Source organism: Notechis scutatus, chromosome 2 (assembly GCF_049901735.1).
Source record: "Notechis scutatus isolate UNSWTSFEM ecotype Mainland chromosome 2, rNotScu1.2, whole genome shotgun sequence".
NCBI lineage: Eukaryota > Metazoa > Chordata > Lepidosauria > Squamata > Elapidae > Notechis > Notechis scutatus.
Window position 1 is genome coordinate 170,465,120 of NC_142010.1, and position 18,614 is coordinate 170,483,733.

General features: G+C 38.3%; 1 protein-coding gene across 2 annotated transcripts; it reads right to left on the minus strand.

The window, feature by feature from the left end:
- Positions 1 to 161: 161 nt before the first annotated feature.
- Positions 162 to 17,071, minus strand: GSR (glutathione-disulfide reductase). Of its 2 annotated transcripts, none has more exons than XM_026672888.2 (13): positions 16,815 to 17,071; positions 14,456 to 14,482; positions 10,789 to 10,877; positions 9,788 to 9,857; positions 8,945 to 9,092; positions 8,635 to 8,689; positions 6,615 to 6,714; positions 5,667 to 5,753; positions 3,005 to 3,166; positions 2,350 to 2,461; positions 2,037 to 2,168; positions 841 to 974; positions 162 to 384 (listed from the first exon to the last, which is right to left on the minus strand). In XM_026672888.2, the coding sequence occupies exons 1-13, from the start codon at positions 17,031 to 17,033 to the stop codon at positions 235 to 237; spliced, it is 1,485 nt and encodes a 494-aa protein (XP_026528673.1). In that variant the 5' UTR covers positions 17,034 to 17,071; the 3' UTR covers positions 162 to 234. The 2 variants fall into 2 exon arrangements, with proteins under 2 accessions (XP_026528673.1, XP_087813498.1); XM_087957372.1 differs by lacking the exon at positions 16,815 to 17,071 and adding an exon at positions 15,312 to 15,579.
- Between the last annotated feature and the right edge of the window lie 1,543 nt (positions 17,072 to 18,614).

The window sequence follows — 18,614 nt, forward strand, 5'->3', positions numbered from 1 at the left end:
GAACCTGAAAACAGCATGCCAGAAAGCAATGACAGATCACTTCTATATTGATGCCAAAGTCACTATGAATATGTCTAAATGATCACAAGGAAACTAGGTCAAAAAAGGAGGCTTTTTAAATTACATCCATGAAATTTAATTTGTAACAGCAGAATGAAGACTTCTCTTGAACTGTAGAGTTTTATTTTAAAAAAAGTATTTAATTCACCATGGGGAAAGCCAAGTTATGTAAGCTTAACGAAGCGTAACAAGTTCTTCTGCAGAAGTTGGATGAATAGCCACCGTCTGATCAAAGTCAGCCTTTGTTGCTCCCATCTTGACAGCTACTGCGAAACCTTGGAGCATTTCATCACACCCCAAACCTTGCATATGAAGTCCTACCACCTTAAAACAAAACAGGCAGGTTAAGGTTAAGGACATGGCTTCAAAGGGACATTTTTTTTCAGACTTCACAGTTGCTCCTATCTTTTTACACTAGGAGCAATATTTTGTACACCTACAATTTTTTTTTTGTATTGCTGTGTCATTTACTAATTTTATACAAAATCTTAATACATCATGCCTGGAAGAGTATTAAATGGTACAACTCAAAATTGCTACAGACGTAGACTAAATATTGGTTTGATGTGAGTTAGGTTTAATAAGATGTGTGAGACTAGCTAATTAGAGTTTATTCGAGAAGCAAAGATTGGGTGCGATGTTTTGATCCCGCTTACATGTTAAGTAACATTGGTATCTTCTCCCATCTCATTTCCTTACCCTGAATAGAATATACAGTACATGAAAAGCATGCAAAATTTTAACATGCAACATCTTCACTCTTCCCTGCTTTATACTTACTTTTTCTTGTTTAGTGGCACAGACCAATTTCATCAGGCATTTTGTTTTCCTTTCTGTTATGGCGTGGTACATAGGGACAAAAGAAGTCATATAAATTTTCACATTCTCTTTTCCATGTGCATTTATGGCTTCCGCTGGAACAAAATCAAATGACATTAGTTATATTTGAATACGGGGGAGAAAAAAAGCCAAGAATCCCATGCAGTTGGCTTTCTGACAGTACTACCAAATCCTATATAATACGTACATCTCAAAAGGATTAAATATTGACAAGTTTGGTGATAGGTGAACTGGTCTCCTTCACATGTGGCTCAATTACACACCTCAGTGGTTCTAATTATGAAAAGACTTGTCCAAAAGAACTTGAAGATCACAAGTTTACCAACTGAGACTCTATTACATGTGTCACATCTTAGAATTTGATGTGCAGTTTGTTTATTTTTTTAAAAAACCAAGCTTGATATCAGTTTGTAATTTCAGCTTCAAAAATCCTATGAATAGAGGTGCTTTATTCATACTTCTCATTAAATTTTTTAAAATGTTTAAACAATAAAATAACATGATGGGTAACAGTATTCTGAACTTGGGAATGTCTAATATAAAGCGAAACAACAGGAATGTGTGATAATTCCCAGTTCAGCTTTTTTTTCTTTTGTTCAGTTGTACCCAATTCTCAGAAGCTGCCTGTAAAAGTCCCTGAAGTTTTCTTTGCAAGGTTTTTCAGAAGTGGCTTGTCATTTTTCTTGCCTCATTCCTAGGGCTGAGAGAAAGTGACTTGTTCAAGATCACCCAACTGATTTTGTGCCTGAGGCAAGATTAGAACTCACAATCTCCCAGTTTCTAGCCTGATGCCTTAACTGTTACACCAAACTGGCTCTATCCATAGTCCATAATTTATATTACTTTATCAGAGGTAGGAGTGACCTGTGCATCAATAATATAAACAAACATAAGTAGAATTTCCATCAACATCCTGTTAATATACAAATTCAGAGCATATACATCCTTACCAAGCCACTCTTGTAGAGAATGTCCCAAAGGAAATTGGGAAACCTACTTACTCTCCATATATTATTCAACACAATTCCAATCAGTCACAAAATCCATAGATAGTAGGGGTATCTCATTTTAGTAAGGGTTCTATTTCATATCTTTCTTATTTATTGGAAAAAAAAAGCAGAGAAACAAGAGCTTACCTTCTGTTAGTCCCACTGTTCCAATTGGTGGATGACTGAAAACCACAGTCGGAATGTTGGTATAGTCCAGTTTATAATCCTTTTTATTTTCAAAAAGCCTATGTGCCAGTTTTCTTCCAGCCGCAATTGCAACTGAAAAATGCAATATTCATTGTGTAGTAGTAATTTGTTCCATACTTTTTATTACATAGCATTAATAGGTGGTCAAGCTACCCTTCCCATGTCTTCACAGCCCTTCCTCACCCATTTTGCTTTGTTCCATTTTAGAATCCCAAATGAATTTATTTGATAAAAGTCCTTAAAACATTATTACCTGGTGTGAGGAGTGCTTTCCCACATACGTCTCCAACAGCATAGATCCCCTTTCTGCTGGTATTTTGGAACTCATCAACAATAATGTGGCCTCTCTTGTCTACCTTAATATTCTGATAGTAGGAAGAAAAATTAAAGTCAAAGCTGGAATCCTAAGAAATACTACCCAAGACAAAGAGTGAGCAGTATGGTATCAACTTTTTTAGTGCTCATATAAAGGAAAAGAAGGAAATTATTTCAAAAAGTAAACACGCAATCAGCCTATCCATAATATCAAGAGCTTTGAAAAAAAATAACATTTCTATAACCATTTTTCAAGCTAACTAATCTATGCAATATGAACAAACATTTAGGTTAGGATACAATTATTATGGGACACAGGGTGGGAAGCTGAGCCATGGAATATCAACTGTCTCTGCCCCCCATGTTTTAGTGTACCACCCAGAGTTACCATATTTGTTACATTTTTTTCTCTAGTAGGAAAAAATACAGAACAGCAAGTAGCAGCAAAAGTAAGAAAAAACATTCCATTGTCGATCATGGCTATTCTCTACAGTTAACCCTAACCACCACATGCCAATTGCAATATAATCTGGATTGTGCATGTCATGCATTTAATATTCCGTACAGCATCAAGAAACAAAATTCCCACTTACCAATTGGTCAAGGTTTAGCTTCTCAGTATTGGGCTCTCTACCAATGGCCCACAAGAGACAGTCAACATTCTCAATAGTGTTCACAGTAGGTTTTTGATTAGGAAAAGAGGATGTAACTGTTACTGCCAAGAGCCCTGATGCTGATTTTGTAACTGACTGAACCTGTTGAGAAACAAGATTATTGAAGAATGCTAGAGCAAGATCAAACAACAAATGGTTTTTTTTAAGGCTCAAGTCTTAGTTTTCTTCTTCAAAAACACCCTCCTCACTAAATGTCTGTGTGTTGTGACGTTACATACACTTTATGGCTAGAATTAGGTAGTACTGGTAGTCCTTGACGTACAACCACAATTGGGACCAAAATTTCTGTTGCTAAGCAAGGTGAAAAGCAAAGTGAGCCATACGTAATTTTATGAGCTTTTTGCCATATAAGTGTAAAGCAAATCACTGCAACTCTTAAGTGAAGCACACAATCATTAAGCAAATCCAGCTTTCCCCATTGATTTTGCTTATTGGAAGCTGGCTGGGAAGATCACAAATAGTGATCACACGACCTTGGGATGCTGCAACTGTCATAAATATGTTTCCAAGAACTTTAATTTTGGTCATGTGACTAAGAATGCTGCAATAGCCATAAGTATGAAAACTGGTTTTAAGTCACTTCTTTCATGTCATTATAACTTAAAACAGTCACCAAATGATGGTTTTAAGTCAAGGATTATCTGTACTGTATACAGTTTTGTTGAGAGTCCCTACTTGCATGTGAAGAAAAAAAGCAAAGGTGAGTACAATGGCTCTGAAGTTTCCAAATGCCAGAAGAGACACAGATATGTTTACTGAGGTCAGAGGATAAGGCTCAAATATCCTGCATTGGTCTCATGAAACATTATAATTACAAAGTGAAGAATTATCACCATGGGTGATGTGCAAAACTTGCTCAGTTGCCAGTTTTGTCATCTAATTTCTCTTTTAAAATACTCCTTTTTTAAAGTATGCTCAAATCTGCGTAAACTAAATCTATTTTGGCAGGATTGTTTTTTTTATGCTTCTGTAATGTCCAGGGTTTTTTAAATCTGATTCTCAAATAAAGTTGATTGGTTTGTATGTTAAATTAGAAGACTGTTTTTGATTCAAAGTTTATGGCCTCAAAATTTTACTAAAATGTTACTGTTATATATCAATTAAATCTTGTTTATAGCTTTTAACCAGTCTAAAATAAGTAAACAAAACTCTGACATAAAATCCTACTGGTAACATCCAGATAAAGCTCAGGGCCTAAATAGTCCTGGCCTCAATTCTTACAAAGCAATTTGACAGAGTGAGCAATGCAGGTTATTAATATGTAATCCTGGTTACAAGGAAAATTCCTTAAACATAATGATAAAAATATAATACTGCAAAACTCCTTTCAATCTGTTCAGGAATGCTGCAAAAACTATTAATACAATAGCTGTTGTTCATTTATGAGAAAGAAAAGCCATATGCGGGATGATTTGTTTTTGCTTTCTCTCAAACGGCAACATTTGGATCATTTATACACATGCTCAAAAGAATAAAGCTAAGCTCAGTTTCTCAAACTCATATTGTTCTGCAGTTGTTAAAGCAATAGTACATAATGAAATGGGCGCTTCCAACTGACGCCAGAATGACCTAGCTGCAACTAAAGAAAAATTATGCATGGATAGTTCTCGAATTGTAACCATTCATTCAGCAATCGCTCAAAATTACGCTAAAGGTGGTGCTGAAAAAAAAAAAGGTAGTTCCACACAGCCCTTGTAGTTACAGCTGTTGCATTTCTCCCATGGTCAAGAAACCAAAATTTGGGCACTTATGACTGACTGCAGGGGCAGTTCAACTGACCTCATCTGCCCATCTCTCCCTTTTCTGCCCTTTTAACTGCCCTATGCTCTGTTGGCCATGCCTACCACTCCTGTTCCCTACACTTGCAGGCCCTGCCGCCCAGTCTTGATGACTCACCCATCTCCCTACCACCATTTATGAGGTGCACCTGGCTTGGTCCTCCATGAGCAGCAGTAGGCTGCGCCCACCTCTTGTCCAAATCGCATGAGACCTTGTCAACTTTTGGAAGGCAGGTGCATGAAAGAAGGTCCAGCTGTGCTGGAATGAAATTATTCAAGCCCATACACAATTTGGCCAAAAGTGTGTGTGGCCTTAAAAACAAGGCTGGGATAGCCAGCAGTTGTCTTGTGAAAGGCCAAGCTGTGTGCATCTCATCAGCGGTCACAGGAAGAGGAGGGCAAATACCAGTTGGGAGTGGCAGGTCTGGGAAGACCAGCAAGCACAGGCTGGCAGAAGTGACAAGAGTACAAAATGGCAGAGAGGGGATGGGGGGAGATATGTGGGTGGGAGGAGTTGAAAAGGAATCAGTCCCTTAGCTGGCCCAGACACAAGGCTGGGAGGGACTAAGCCAGGAGTGGTTTGGATCAGGGTGGGTTCTTGTTTAAGAACTGATGGGATTTGTTTAACAAGAACAATTTGGATTACCTGGATTGCTGTTGCTAACCAATGCACTCACATGACATGCTTTCCAACTGCATTGCTTCGCAATGACAATGCCAATCTCAGTTGTCATAACTCGAAGCCTACTTATACATGAACATTCAAAATTAATCATTACAATCCAGCACTAAAGAGAGTTTACCTTGCAATGTTTCCAAACTTCTACTCCATTATGTTCCAATTCCTGGGTGCAGTTTGAACTGATCATTGAATCAAAATTTCTCAGCACCTATACAAAAAAAAAAAATACTTCATCAGACTGCAAGTCAAGGTCTTTACTTACATTTAATTATAGTAACTTCCTTTGTTTGATCAATATCACAGAACATCTAAGTCACACCCTCACAAGCCTGAACTCCGAAATGCAAATTTCTCTCAAATTTATTCAACTTCACAATTAAATTGACATCTACTATAGAGCTATTGCCAAAGTTATTAAGAATAAATCTACTGTATGTACTACATGTGTCATTCAAATTTCATAATCTCACTGTAAGACTGAATAATATAGCCTAAGAGCACACCGCAACTTTCATGGTTAAATTTAGGTTGGAAATTAAATTCTCCTTACATCTATATTCTGTTCTAGCTACTACATCATACTAGATCTTACAATCAGAAATATACCATAGACTTCAATCAAAAGGAATGACAATGTGAAGAGGAAGAGATGGAGAAATTGAAAATGTCTGTCGAAATAAATAGTAAACATACAAATACACATAATTGGACAAGAATATTATTAGCAAGTGGTTCTGAATTTCCAAGAGAAAATAGTGCATCTTGATTTTAAAAGGAGGTTTAATTCTAATTATAATCAAGAAGTGAAAAAATAATGAGTAGGTTTTAAAAAAAATGTCAGATTATCAATACTTAAAAAATAAAAGCAAACTTTTTAAGGGTCTGCATATGGTTAAAAAACAAATATTGTATAATGCAGTCTATAAACGATCCACTCCTGGTGTAAATATGGACACAGATAAACTGATTCTGCCTTTTTGCAAGTTTATATTCTCCCTGTGAGTTCCAACAAGAACTCGTAGTACTTTAAACTATCACATAGAAAGGTGAATAAGTGAGAGGCCCTTACTTCATTATAACGTATCAATAAGGACGTCTTGGAGCCTAATGCAGAAAGAATACCAGCTAATTCAACAGCTATATATCCAGCACCAACAATAACACTTCGCCTAAGAGAAAGAAAATGGATTATATGTCATATCTTTCAGGTGGATGTCCTCTTCCACTAATCTGCTCATTTAAATATGTATTGGCCACACCAGAAAGTCCAAACTTCTTCACATTTATTAGATTCAAATCCCATCATTTTTTACCACTTCCCATGCTGAGTAGGCTTAATGAAAGCAGTTAATTCAATAATAATATTAATGAGTTTATTGCTTTCAATACTTCTTTTAATGATTCAATTCTCGTGTTTTGGATGGTGTTCCCCCAAAAGACTTTTGATTGCAGTGGTATAAAACAACGAACAAATGCCTAAAGGGCTTTAGCTGTTTCTATCCAATTTATAACCTAAGCAATTAGATTTTGTATCTAATTTGGCTTTCATTAAATCAGAAAGGACAAATGGTAATCAATGCTGGGATAATTAGCAAGAAGGGAAGGTTTGTATTTACATTTGTTGGAATGGAAGGAATTACAAGAGAATAAGCAAGCACACAGTAAGGAACACACATAGAAAGCAACGCAGTGCTGCCAGCACCCAGCCTGGGGTATTCCCCATTATCTGCCTACTTATTCTCTTGTAATCCCTTTCCAAACTTTCTGCTTTGTGAGGAGGGTTGAGAAAAAGAAAAAGAGTCAGGCAGAGGAGAAATTGTCTAAAGAGATTGCTTATTTAGACAATCTGCTAGGTGGGTGGGGGAGAGAATGAATCAGGCATAGGACAACAATTATTGACTAATACTGAATGCATGATTGAGAGAGAGAAATGCTGTGATGATTGTAAATGCCATGCCTTGGTTATAAATTATTTTCTTTCACCACCATCTTAACTTCACTCACTGCACAAAGCACTTGGTAAAGAAGGTCTATCTATTCACACACATCTTACATTTAAAAATAGACGAAAGGGATCTTGGCTGGGAAAGCAGCATTCAGTCCCCTCTTCTACTTGGAGGGATGAGTGGGGAGCCCCACCACCACTGCCATGCCTTCTCACTTACAAATCCAGGCTTTTAGCAAACATTGCCTGCTTTTTCTCAGCCCTAAAGAACCAGCCTTGGCTAATGGCATGTACAGGATGAGGTTCTCAAATATCAGCAACAAAAAATGAAAGGAATGTAAGGACAGATGAATTCACCTTCAGTTAATTGTGACCAAGGAAGAGTGATAGAAAAGCCACAGCGCTTTACTTCATTTCCTGCTTTCTACTCTAAACTGATCACCAAATGAGCAAAAATGAGAGAGAGAAAAATAGGATTTTTTAAAAAAGTACTGCATCCCCCTACAATTTCTTTACTGGAAGCCAGTACCTTCAATAGAAGCTTATTCTGTTTGTTGATAGGAACATTGACCATGAAGTTGACATTCACACAAGTGAACAACAAAAGCGAACTAGCTGCATTGATGTCTACAGCACAACCGCTCACAGAGGCCCAGAGTCCTGCAGCCAGATGCTTAGCAATGGGATAATCCTTCAATGGGAGGATTTGTTTTTCCTGTTGTTGGTTTTATATCCTGGGTTTCCTTCTAGAGTTCAAGTTGGTGTGCACAGTGCTCCCTCTCTCTGTATTTTCCCACATGTTTTCCTCTAATTTCCCCATAGCAAACAGCACTTTGTTTTTGCCTTCATCTTATTTCAGTAGTGGGCTAGAACTGAAATAGAGAAGATGTTTCCGCTGCAAAAGGTAACGCCTAGAAGGGTGTAAGATGAGTCCCAGATCTGGGCTGATAAGAGGTTCATCAAATCTGAAATGTAGGACGGACAATTACTGTAGCCTTGTAGCAATGCTAGCTTGCTGTCTACATCTTTTAGTGGGGAATGAAAGACTGGAGTATAATAATCACTACCTGTTTTCAAAGATAATCTTCACTGCAATGTGGCAAATTGAGAATATTAAAAATGCTCAAAATTAATTGCAACTTACTTGGGCAACTCTTCAAGTTCAAAGAAACCATCACTAGAGATTCCCAAACTGGCTCCTGCAAAGCAACAAGACATTATCTTCCATATTCATCATCTTCAGCTTTAGATATAAATAGATGTAACTTGCAGAAACATTCAGTTAGTTAACTATTTGTTAGAGTATACTATTAAGAAGGTGTTAATGAAATATTACATGGCACCTATGTACTGTGCTACTGAATCTTTGGCAATGCTAAGGAAAATATTTTAAGGTCAACTCAGCTGCATGCTCTTTCTTAAAAATAGGGCAAACAGCATACCAGAACCCATACCTGGTATTTCACTTTCACTGGGAAATGCAGGCCGTCCACCAGTCGCAATCAGTATGTGAGGTGCAGTGTATTTTTTGCCATCAACTTCAATTGTAGGTTCAGGGTCAGCTGTAAATGATGCATGCCCACGAATGGTTTCCACGTGGTCCTAGCAAAACCAATTGATTTAAAAATTAAATCTATTTATATACTAAAGAAGGGCATCATAACATAGTGTAATTTGAGACTGCATATGATGCATTTAAATAATTGAATTTTACAATAAATTTGTAGATAAATTTCCAAAACAGAAGAATGGAATAAGATGCATTATTTTACTTTAAATTCCCATATTTTTTTGACCAGAACTAATCTCTCTATTGCATAATCCTTACACCTTTCAGAAACAAACTACATCATTCACAGGATGGCCTATCAAGACCGTGAAAATTATAGTTTTGAAATGTAGACTAACTGCAATGAATTAAGATATGCCCTGTAAGTGATCTGGAGTTGAATCTTTTTCTCAAGAGAGAGGGGTAAGAGTTGACTTTTTTCTTTAACTGTACTAATATCTGTTTTACATTTACAATACAGTTTTCATGTCTTTCCCATCTTTAAACAATAGGAAATTAAAATTTGTGCAGAGGAAGAGTTGCTCATCTGTCATTTAAGCAAAAAAGCAAGTTTTACCCAAGTGATTTGCTCTGAATCTTTTTTTAAAAAAAAAAACTCTATACACCTTGATGCGAATTAAAAATTAATCAACCACAGATTTCTATTTTCAGCTTGTGAATTCACAGGGTTTATAGCAGAAAGAAGGAATTTAAAATTTGTTGAAGTGAAAAAAGGCCATTTACAAACCTTATTCAAATTATTTTGATAGATCTCATTCAGTTTCTTCACATAAGCATCCCGCTTTTCTTTAATTATTCTACAGTAAGAAGACTTTTATTAGTATTATATCCTACTTTTCCCTAAGAAACACATAAAGCCCCTCTTCCAATGTATCCTCACAAAAACAAACCTTTTGGGTAGTTTGGACAGAGAGATAGCCCAACCCAATGGATTTCCACAGCTAAGCGTTAAATTGGATTTCCTAAGCCTCACTCAAATTGTTATTCCTCATGGGCTTTCTAAATTTACATCTCAAATATTTATCTCTCTACAAACTGGATTAAAATATAACACTATTTGCTCCAAATCTGCATAGGTATCTTTTTCCTAAATAATAAACTTAGATATTATGCAGAAAAATTATAGTCCTGTTTCACAATTTAAAATGTTTTCCTTGCAGAAAGAGGTTTATTCTATCCTATAGCACATTATACATCATACAAAATAACGTTTATTTGCTATACCTAAAACAGCATTTTAGACAATGCAAATGGTGTATCTCAATGCTTGTTACTACAGGGAACACTACTGTCAAAGCAAACCCTAATATATGAACTATTTATAGCAGGCTCAAAATTAAATTCTGAGCATGTACTGTTTTGATTTTTCACAAGTCCCAGTTCAATCATGATTTCTTATAAGAATTTAAGAATAAAGCTCATAGATAACTCAAAAATCAAAGTGAGATTATTTAGAATAAAAACAATATCAGTATATTATACTCTGTAAGCTTTAAATTATGAATTTTAGGCGGTACATAACCACCAGTTTTGGTCCATAATGAAGATTCTTCAGAATTGATAGAGCATTGGAATCTTATAAGATAAAAAATCTGGATATGTGTGTCTGAAAAGCCTACTGGAGGTCATTTTAACTGACATTATAGTTTTCACTGTATGTTTCTAATTAGAAACAATTCTATCCATTTATTTTACTTAAGAGGTATTCCAGAACTTAGCTCAACTTACTTCCAATTAAACTTCACATCAGCTATTTGAAAACCGTAATCCATATGATCATGGATGAATTCAGAATGGACAGCAGTATTCCACATCACCTGTTATGAAAGAGGACATTCATACTTCAATATAATTAATATAAAAATGAATGAGCAAAGTCAATTAATTACGTGTATTCTTGTGAACAGCATATATCAATATTTTATTTATTTGTTTATTCATTCTACATTGCCCATCTCATGAAAGTGACTGCAGCAAGAGAGAAGTACAAAACTTGGAGTTCCTACTCAAAGACATTGGATGGGACAGATCAGGACTCATAACTCATCATTGTCATGGTGCATGTAATCCAGTAGTTACACTACATATTGTGGTCTATGAAGAAGCAGCAAGCTCCTTGTTTTGTAATCATTGGTAGATGGCAAAACAGTCATATTTTTCAAGACCATGTGTGGTTAATGCACTATGTTCAGTTGTGACTAATGGAACACATATGGGCCTGGGCAACCAATTTATCAATTTCCCCTGCATTTTGGAGGAAGAAGAGGAGAAAATATCTTTTAAGTTCAGCCTGATAAAAGGAACTTGACAGTGATTAACTTCTTTCAAGAAATATCATCAGTATCAGAATACCATCTATTTTGACCAATGTAAATCTTAACTATAGAACAGTGGTCGCCAACTAGTGGGCCGGGGACCACTGGTGGTCCGCGAGAAAATTTTGGTGGTCTGCAGAGAAATGTCCCCTTCAAAGCAATTAATCCAGGATGCATGGGAATACAAGGCTGCACCACCCACATGGCCCTCTGGAACACAAGGCTTGCGTCGCTTGCATTGCGAGCAACACGAGGTAGTGAGGGAAGGGGGGAAAGGCAGAGGGGGGAGCTTGTCCCACTAGCCCCACGTGCCTGGCCTGGCCACTGAGCTGCTTCTTTCTGCTTCTTTCTTCTTCTGCTTTTGGCTGCACACAAGGAAAGCAGAAAAAGTCTTTCTTTCTCTCCCCCAAACTCCACCAGAAATGAGTCTTTGGGACCTGCAAGGCCTCCTGCTCCAAGAGGCTGCACCGGCAAAGACTCATTCCTGGTGGAGTTTGGGGGAGAGAAAGAAAGACTTCTGCTGCTTTCCCTGCATGAAGCCAAAAGTCTCTCTCTCTTTCCCTGAGAATGGAGCTGGAGACAGTATCCTGCGATCTCAAATAAAGAATGATCGATCAGTAGGAAAACGGGGTGGGGAATTCTCCTGCAAACTTTTGGGGGGATTTTCCCAGGGACTCTGGTCCGCGGGATTTAAAATGATGAGTTTGGTGGTCCCTGAGGTCCAAAAGGTTGGCGACCCCTGCTATAGAACACAGAACATAAAATCATCAGGCTGGAAGGGACCTCAGAGGTCTTCTAGTCCAATTCTTCCTCAAGGCAGGAGATTTTATATCATCCCGGTCAAGTGGTTGTCCAGTTTACTTTGGAAACCCCCAGTGATGGAGCACCCACTACTCTAGAAGGCAGGCTTTGCCAACTAATCTTTTGCACTTTTGGTCTGTAAGATTGGTATCATGTTTATATTGGCAAATACAGTTTGGGGGCCTTAAAAATTGTGTGTTTAATCAGCAGCTAACAGAAGGAAAGGCATCATCCAGACAGAGGACAACGGGAGTTCCAAAAGGGCAGACTAGACAATCCCCATTTAACAACTTTGTTGCAGTTGTTTCAAAACTATGAAGGTCAAGGCGTCATACTCCAATCAGTGATTACAGGAGAAATTTTGTCTAATGAGAAAAGATAATAGACAGCTGGAAACAGGACAAAGAATATAAGTATAATGATCTGAATTGAGATGAAATAAATAAAATTAAGAAAGTTAAAAGAGGGGAGAAGCTATATAGAAAATGTAGAATGGTAATAAGATAGGGAATGGTATATAAAATGAACATGAATTTGAATTTGTGTCTGTATGAAGAGATGTAACCCTGGATCAAGCTGCTTTCAAAAAAGATGTTTTATGTTTTTATGTTTTATGTTTTGTTTGTTTATGTTTGTTTTTAAAAATCAATAAAAAAAATATTTAAAAAAAAGCTATGAAGGTCAAATAAGGGATGAGGAAATCAGATCAGGGTTTTTTCAACTGGTACCAATTTTAAATTGGTAAAATCATTGAAGTTCTTTTAAATCTTATTCTCATATTTGGTCATTTCAGTACAATTACGGCATGCAATTTGGATTATAAGCAATAAGCACTTAAACATATATACCACTTTACAGCCCTCTCTAAGCGGTTTACAGAATCAGCCTATTGCAACCAACAATCTGGGTCCTCATTTTACCCACCTCGGAAGGATGGAAGGCTGAGTCAACCTTGAGCCTGGTGAGATTTGAACTGCCAAATTGTAGGCAGCTGGCTGAAGAAGTAGCTTGCAGTACTGCACTCTAACCACTGCGCCACAGAGGCTCCTCAATTATGTTAGACTTCCATATGAAAGTGGAGATTTAATAAATGAAATTATATTTTCAATTTTATTTTAATTTCCACGCATCTGCTCCTCAAACCAGGACTAAATTTTAAAAGCCATGAAAACAGTTGTGGTATTGAAAAAAGGCAGCAGAAGTTATGTTTCATGACAAGAAAGTACTTCCATGTCTTCCTTGAATCTTGAGAGAAAAAGCTGTGAAATACTTTTTGTGACGGCATTTTTGTTAGGTGTTTTGGTAAAGCAGAGTAAAAGAGCAACACTGTTCTTCAGATGTCTTACAGTACAAATAACAGATAACAAAGTTGGAAGAGATCTTAGAGATCATCTAGTCCTACCTCCTGCTCAAGCAGAAGACCTATACCATTTCAGACAAATGGCTGTCTAGTCACTTCATAAAAGCCTCCAGTGATGGAGGGACCACAACTTCTGAAGACAAGCTCTTTTCACTGGTCAATTGTTCTCATGGCTTGGCAATTTCTCCTCAATTCTAACTTGCTTCTCTCCTTATTTAGTGTCCATCCATTGTTTCTTACCTTGTTTTGGAAAGTAGATGTTTTGGAAAGTAGGTTTGACCCCCCCCTTCTTTGTGGCAACCCCTCATATATTGGAACACTGCTATCATGTCACCTCTCTTCCTTCGTTTCACAAGACTAGACAAACCCAATTCCTGCAACTGTTCTTCATATGTTTAGTCTCCAGCCCCCTAATCACCTGGGTTGATCTTTTCTACACTCTTTCCAGAGTCTCCACATCTTTTTGATAATATGGTGATCAAAACCGGATGCACTATTCAAAGTGTGGCCTTTATAAAGCAATACTAATATTTCACGTAATCTTGATTCTATCCCTCCATTAATGCAGCCTAGGATTGTTATCTTTCTCTCCAAACCACATGGCCAACGTCTGCTAAAGAACTGTTTTGCATTCCAAATCAAGGATAGATACATCCCTCAATTATTTAAAAGCATATTTTAGCACATTTTGAGGACTAGTATCCACTTCATGTTTTTATTTGTTTTTTATTAAACACCTTTCTATGGCACCACAGTCAAAACAATTCTGAATGCCAAGGAGAATATAAAAGATTGGCAACATCACATCAATTCAGGGAAAAGTTCTCTGAAACAGCTGGGTCTTCAAGCATTTTCAAAAGATCAGCAAAGAAGTTCCATGTATTTTTTGAAATATTAGCAAATGCATAAATTCTTTTACCTTTTTAGGTACACACCCAACATTCACCTAAAAGAAGAAAAATCATACCGTATTTACTGCAAACATCATGAATCAGTACTTTTAATCTAAACAAGAACAGCATTTAGAAAGTATGTATGACTACTGAAACATTACTAATTTACAATTAATTTTATTTTCTTAATATCAACAAAATGTACATCATCTTGATCAATAATATAGCATACTTAAGGTATTTTTCAACAGGGGGTTGCATTAAACTATTGTATACTGAAATCCCCCTTAATGCCTAATATTAGGGATGAGGGAAATATTTTGACTGCATCAATTTCCACAGGAATAAATTGGGTGAACCTGAGAATGCCATTGGGAATATGGATAATCTAAGAAACTACTTGCATTCTGCATCTCATTAGCCTGAGCATTAGCTCTTAATCATAATAACAAATTTGAAGCACATTTCATTATTCAGTTAGGTAGATATTGGGTTGGTCAGTATCTGGTTAGGGTCTGCATGAGTACTTGTCTTTCTAAATACCTTTGAATAATTTATATATGATTAAAGTTTGCATGAAAAAGCACCTTTTATCAGGCAATCTGAATGATTTGCCTGGCCCTTGGTTTCTTCTTGAAGAGAATCCTTGTTAGTTCTTAAAGCAAGCCATTTTATAACCCAATCAACACATTCAAGTGACATTTTTACCGATTCCACTGAATGCCTAAAATCAGAAATTGTCTTTCATGGATGTTAGTAAATTCTTTTCCACTTTGGACTCCTCCAGATGTTGCTATTGCTTCTTGATTTATTACGTGCCTGCAAGTTGGCACAGGCTGTTGGCTGCCACATAGATGTTGCTATTGTTTCTTGATTTATTACGTGCCTGCAAGTTGGAACAGGCTGTTGGCTGCCATATATATCTTCTCCAGGATCAGCTCTCTCCAATCTGCTCCTTCAGGTGTTCCAACAGCACATCTAACTCCATCCACCTTGCTGCTATCATCCTTTTCTCTTTCTTTCCATGGTTTGCAGCATTATGTAATTTCAACATCTTCCAGAATTCCCAGCAAACACAATCAAAGGATGGGAGCTTGAGAAACTATAGCCTCACAACTTTTGAAGGGTTATTAAACTGGGGAAGGCTGCTCTATTTAATGACAGAAAACAGTTTAGAGTTAAGTTCTTTGAATATACAGTACATTCTAAACTTTACTCCTTATTTAGCCCTTTCTCTAGAATTTTATTCACTCATATTTTCCAGTCTTTGCATCATTACCAAATAATCAATTTTAATATTGCCAACCCGGTCTCTCCATAACTAATTTGACATTTTTCTTCACAAACTATGATCATCACCAATAAGCACCAAGCCACATCTTTAATGTTTGGACTGTTGAGCTTTTAAAGTTAATTTCTTCAGGCACAATCTATTTTACTGCTTTGTGTATAGCATGATGGGGGGGGGGGGGACTAACAATTACCATTATCTCATAAATTAGAGGAAGCTATAATTCCAACTGGGAAGAAGTAAAGTTTAACACTTGGGAACATTCTATAATCTGATACAGAACAGCTTGTTACAATCAGAAAAAGACCCATGAATAATAATAATAATGTTACGTTCTTTTTAAAGGTATCCCATAGACACAGAAGAGATAAATAAGAAACGTATAATTAAAAATATCCCCTGCTTCCTGCTTGAGATACAGAAGGATAAAGCCAGGAAAGACACGTTGGGGGCGGATGCAAAGACCAAAGCACTTCCTGAAATTTCGGTGAAAACTGAATTGGCCCAAAAGTGATGGGTTCTACCCACATCCCACTTGCCTTATCTTGAGGGTAAAAAGAAAAGAAAAGAAAAGCTATATATTAGATGCAAGATGAACTGCTATGTCACAAGGCACGGAGTTGCAGCAACACAATCCTAACCCGGGGACAACAACCAAAACCCAGCTGCTGTATTCACGCAACAGGCTGAAGCGAAGGCTGGGTTTCCCCCCAGGCACCTGAAATCACAGCCCTGTTTAGACTTAGAATAACTTTATTTAGTCACTTTGAACGTCCGCTAATCGGCATACGTTAAAATGAAATCTCGTCGCATACGGCTCTCAAAGGGTCTCCAGCTCCAATTTTCGCCCAACACTGTTTAACTATTGCTGCCCTGCCCACCCACGGCGTGTGGGTGAAGGGGGGAGACTTCCACGCCCTCGGGCTCTTGACGAACTCACTGCCTTGGCATAAGCCCACTCAGGTAAGCCTACCCACCGGGTATGCAGGCGAGCCTCCTATGAGTATATTTGCAGGCAGCCCGCCCACACACACACACACACACACACATACTTTCCTCTTCCTCCCTCACCCGACACCCTGTTTTGGACTCACGCAAGTGCCTCCAAGTCGCCCTTTTTCAACCACAGCAGCCCGGGCTCCCAGTTGCGCGGCGCGTCGGGCACTTGCCAACCCGCCCGAGCCGCCCCCCAGCACCAGGTAGTCAAAGGTGGTGGCCGACGAAGAAGAGGCTCGCAGTTGGGCCATGGCGGCGCGACGAGGAGGACGGAAAGGAACTGGGCAGAAAGCAAAACGCGGGCGAGGCAGCCGCATCCCGCCTCTTTTCCTTCCTCGGGGGTCGAAAGGGTTAATTCTCATGCCTTCGGCCTGGATCCCGTCTTGCGACAGCTCGAGGCGTGCAGAACTCTTCCAGCCTCTCGGATTGGCTGCGACATCCGTCAATCTCCAGCGGAGGAGAAAGAGATAAACGAATTCCGTCTCTGAAGGAAGCCCAAGCGGGGCGGGGCGGGCGGACGGATGGACATTTGCTCTCGTCTTGCTGCTGGCCTCGCTTTCGGCGGCGCTACGTTCGAGGTTTCTGCTTTGTGGCTGTCGGTGGCTTGCCCAATTGGATAAGCGCAAAGCCACCTTCTAACCAGAAATGGTGGCTTGGGGTTCTCCTCTTCCTATATACAGATATTAAACTGCAGCGAAGGAGCAGAGTCACCTGCTGCAGGTGGGGGGGAAAACTGATCAAAAGAGACGCCGAAGGCAGAGAATCGCGCAGCGGACAGAGATTTCCGCGAGGATGCAACGTAGGCAACCCTGGTTTAGGCGCACATACTGTGCAAACGCAGAAAGTAATAACCGCCTGGGTCAGGCAAACACAGCATAATTAGTCCCAAAGGTGCTTTTTCAAGAGGCAACTGGACTTTCTGGTTTTTCTTTGAAGACGTTTCGCAAGAAGATTCAGTTCTGAAGAAGAACTGAAAAAACTTCTTGGATGAGAAGCGAAATGTCTTCAAAGAAAAACCAGAAAGTTAGGTTGCCTCTTGAAAAAGCACCTTTAAAACAACCTGGATGACTGAGAATCTCCATAGACACAGCCTATGTAGTTCTTTTGTATACTGTTGTAACTTTAATTTTAGCGGAAAGGCAGGAAATCGTCTTGTGGTTGTTGTTTTCAGCTTCATCTGAACAGTCTTTGCCAACAACCTCCTCGATTTTATTCCAGGCTATTACATAGTCCAGTTTCCCCAATTAGAGGTTTTAAGTTGGATAAAGCTGGGGGTTTCTGTGATATTTATTTATAAAAATGGCACAGATGAAGGCATGCACAATAAACAGTCTGGTGAGCATCAGGAGAGATGCCACACACAGGTTAATATATGTTCTTTCCCTTCACTCCAAAAAGAGACTTCATTCCCTTCTACTTAAAAGCTTTTCGGATTAAGTTTGTTTTGTTTCAAATCACATGGTTACCTATTCTCATTCTCAAAATGACAGGGGAAAATGTCAAATGATCTTTATTTATTCACCGGGATTGCATTAGTTATATTCTGCTTTTTGTTCGGAATCTCAAGGGAGTCCATTCTGTGCTTGCCCCTATTTTTCTCTGGAACAGCTCAAATATGTTGGGCTGAGAGAGAGGGGTTGCACTGTCTGTCATAACCCTAACCCCTTATTATGCAATCACTTCTGGGTTCCCCCCATACCTGCTAATGAAAAACAGAATTGCATAACCAGGTTTGGTTTACCTGGACCTCCCTTTGTTCTACACTCAATACAGTGCATTTCTGTTAAAAGTTTCAGTGAATCAGTACTAACCAATGACTCAACAGGAAGAGGCCATGTAGAATTTCATACATGGTGCAAATTAAGAGACAGTGTGGAAATAACCAATTGCACAATGCT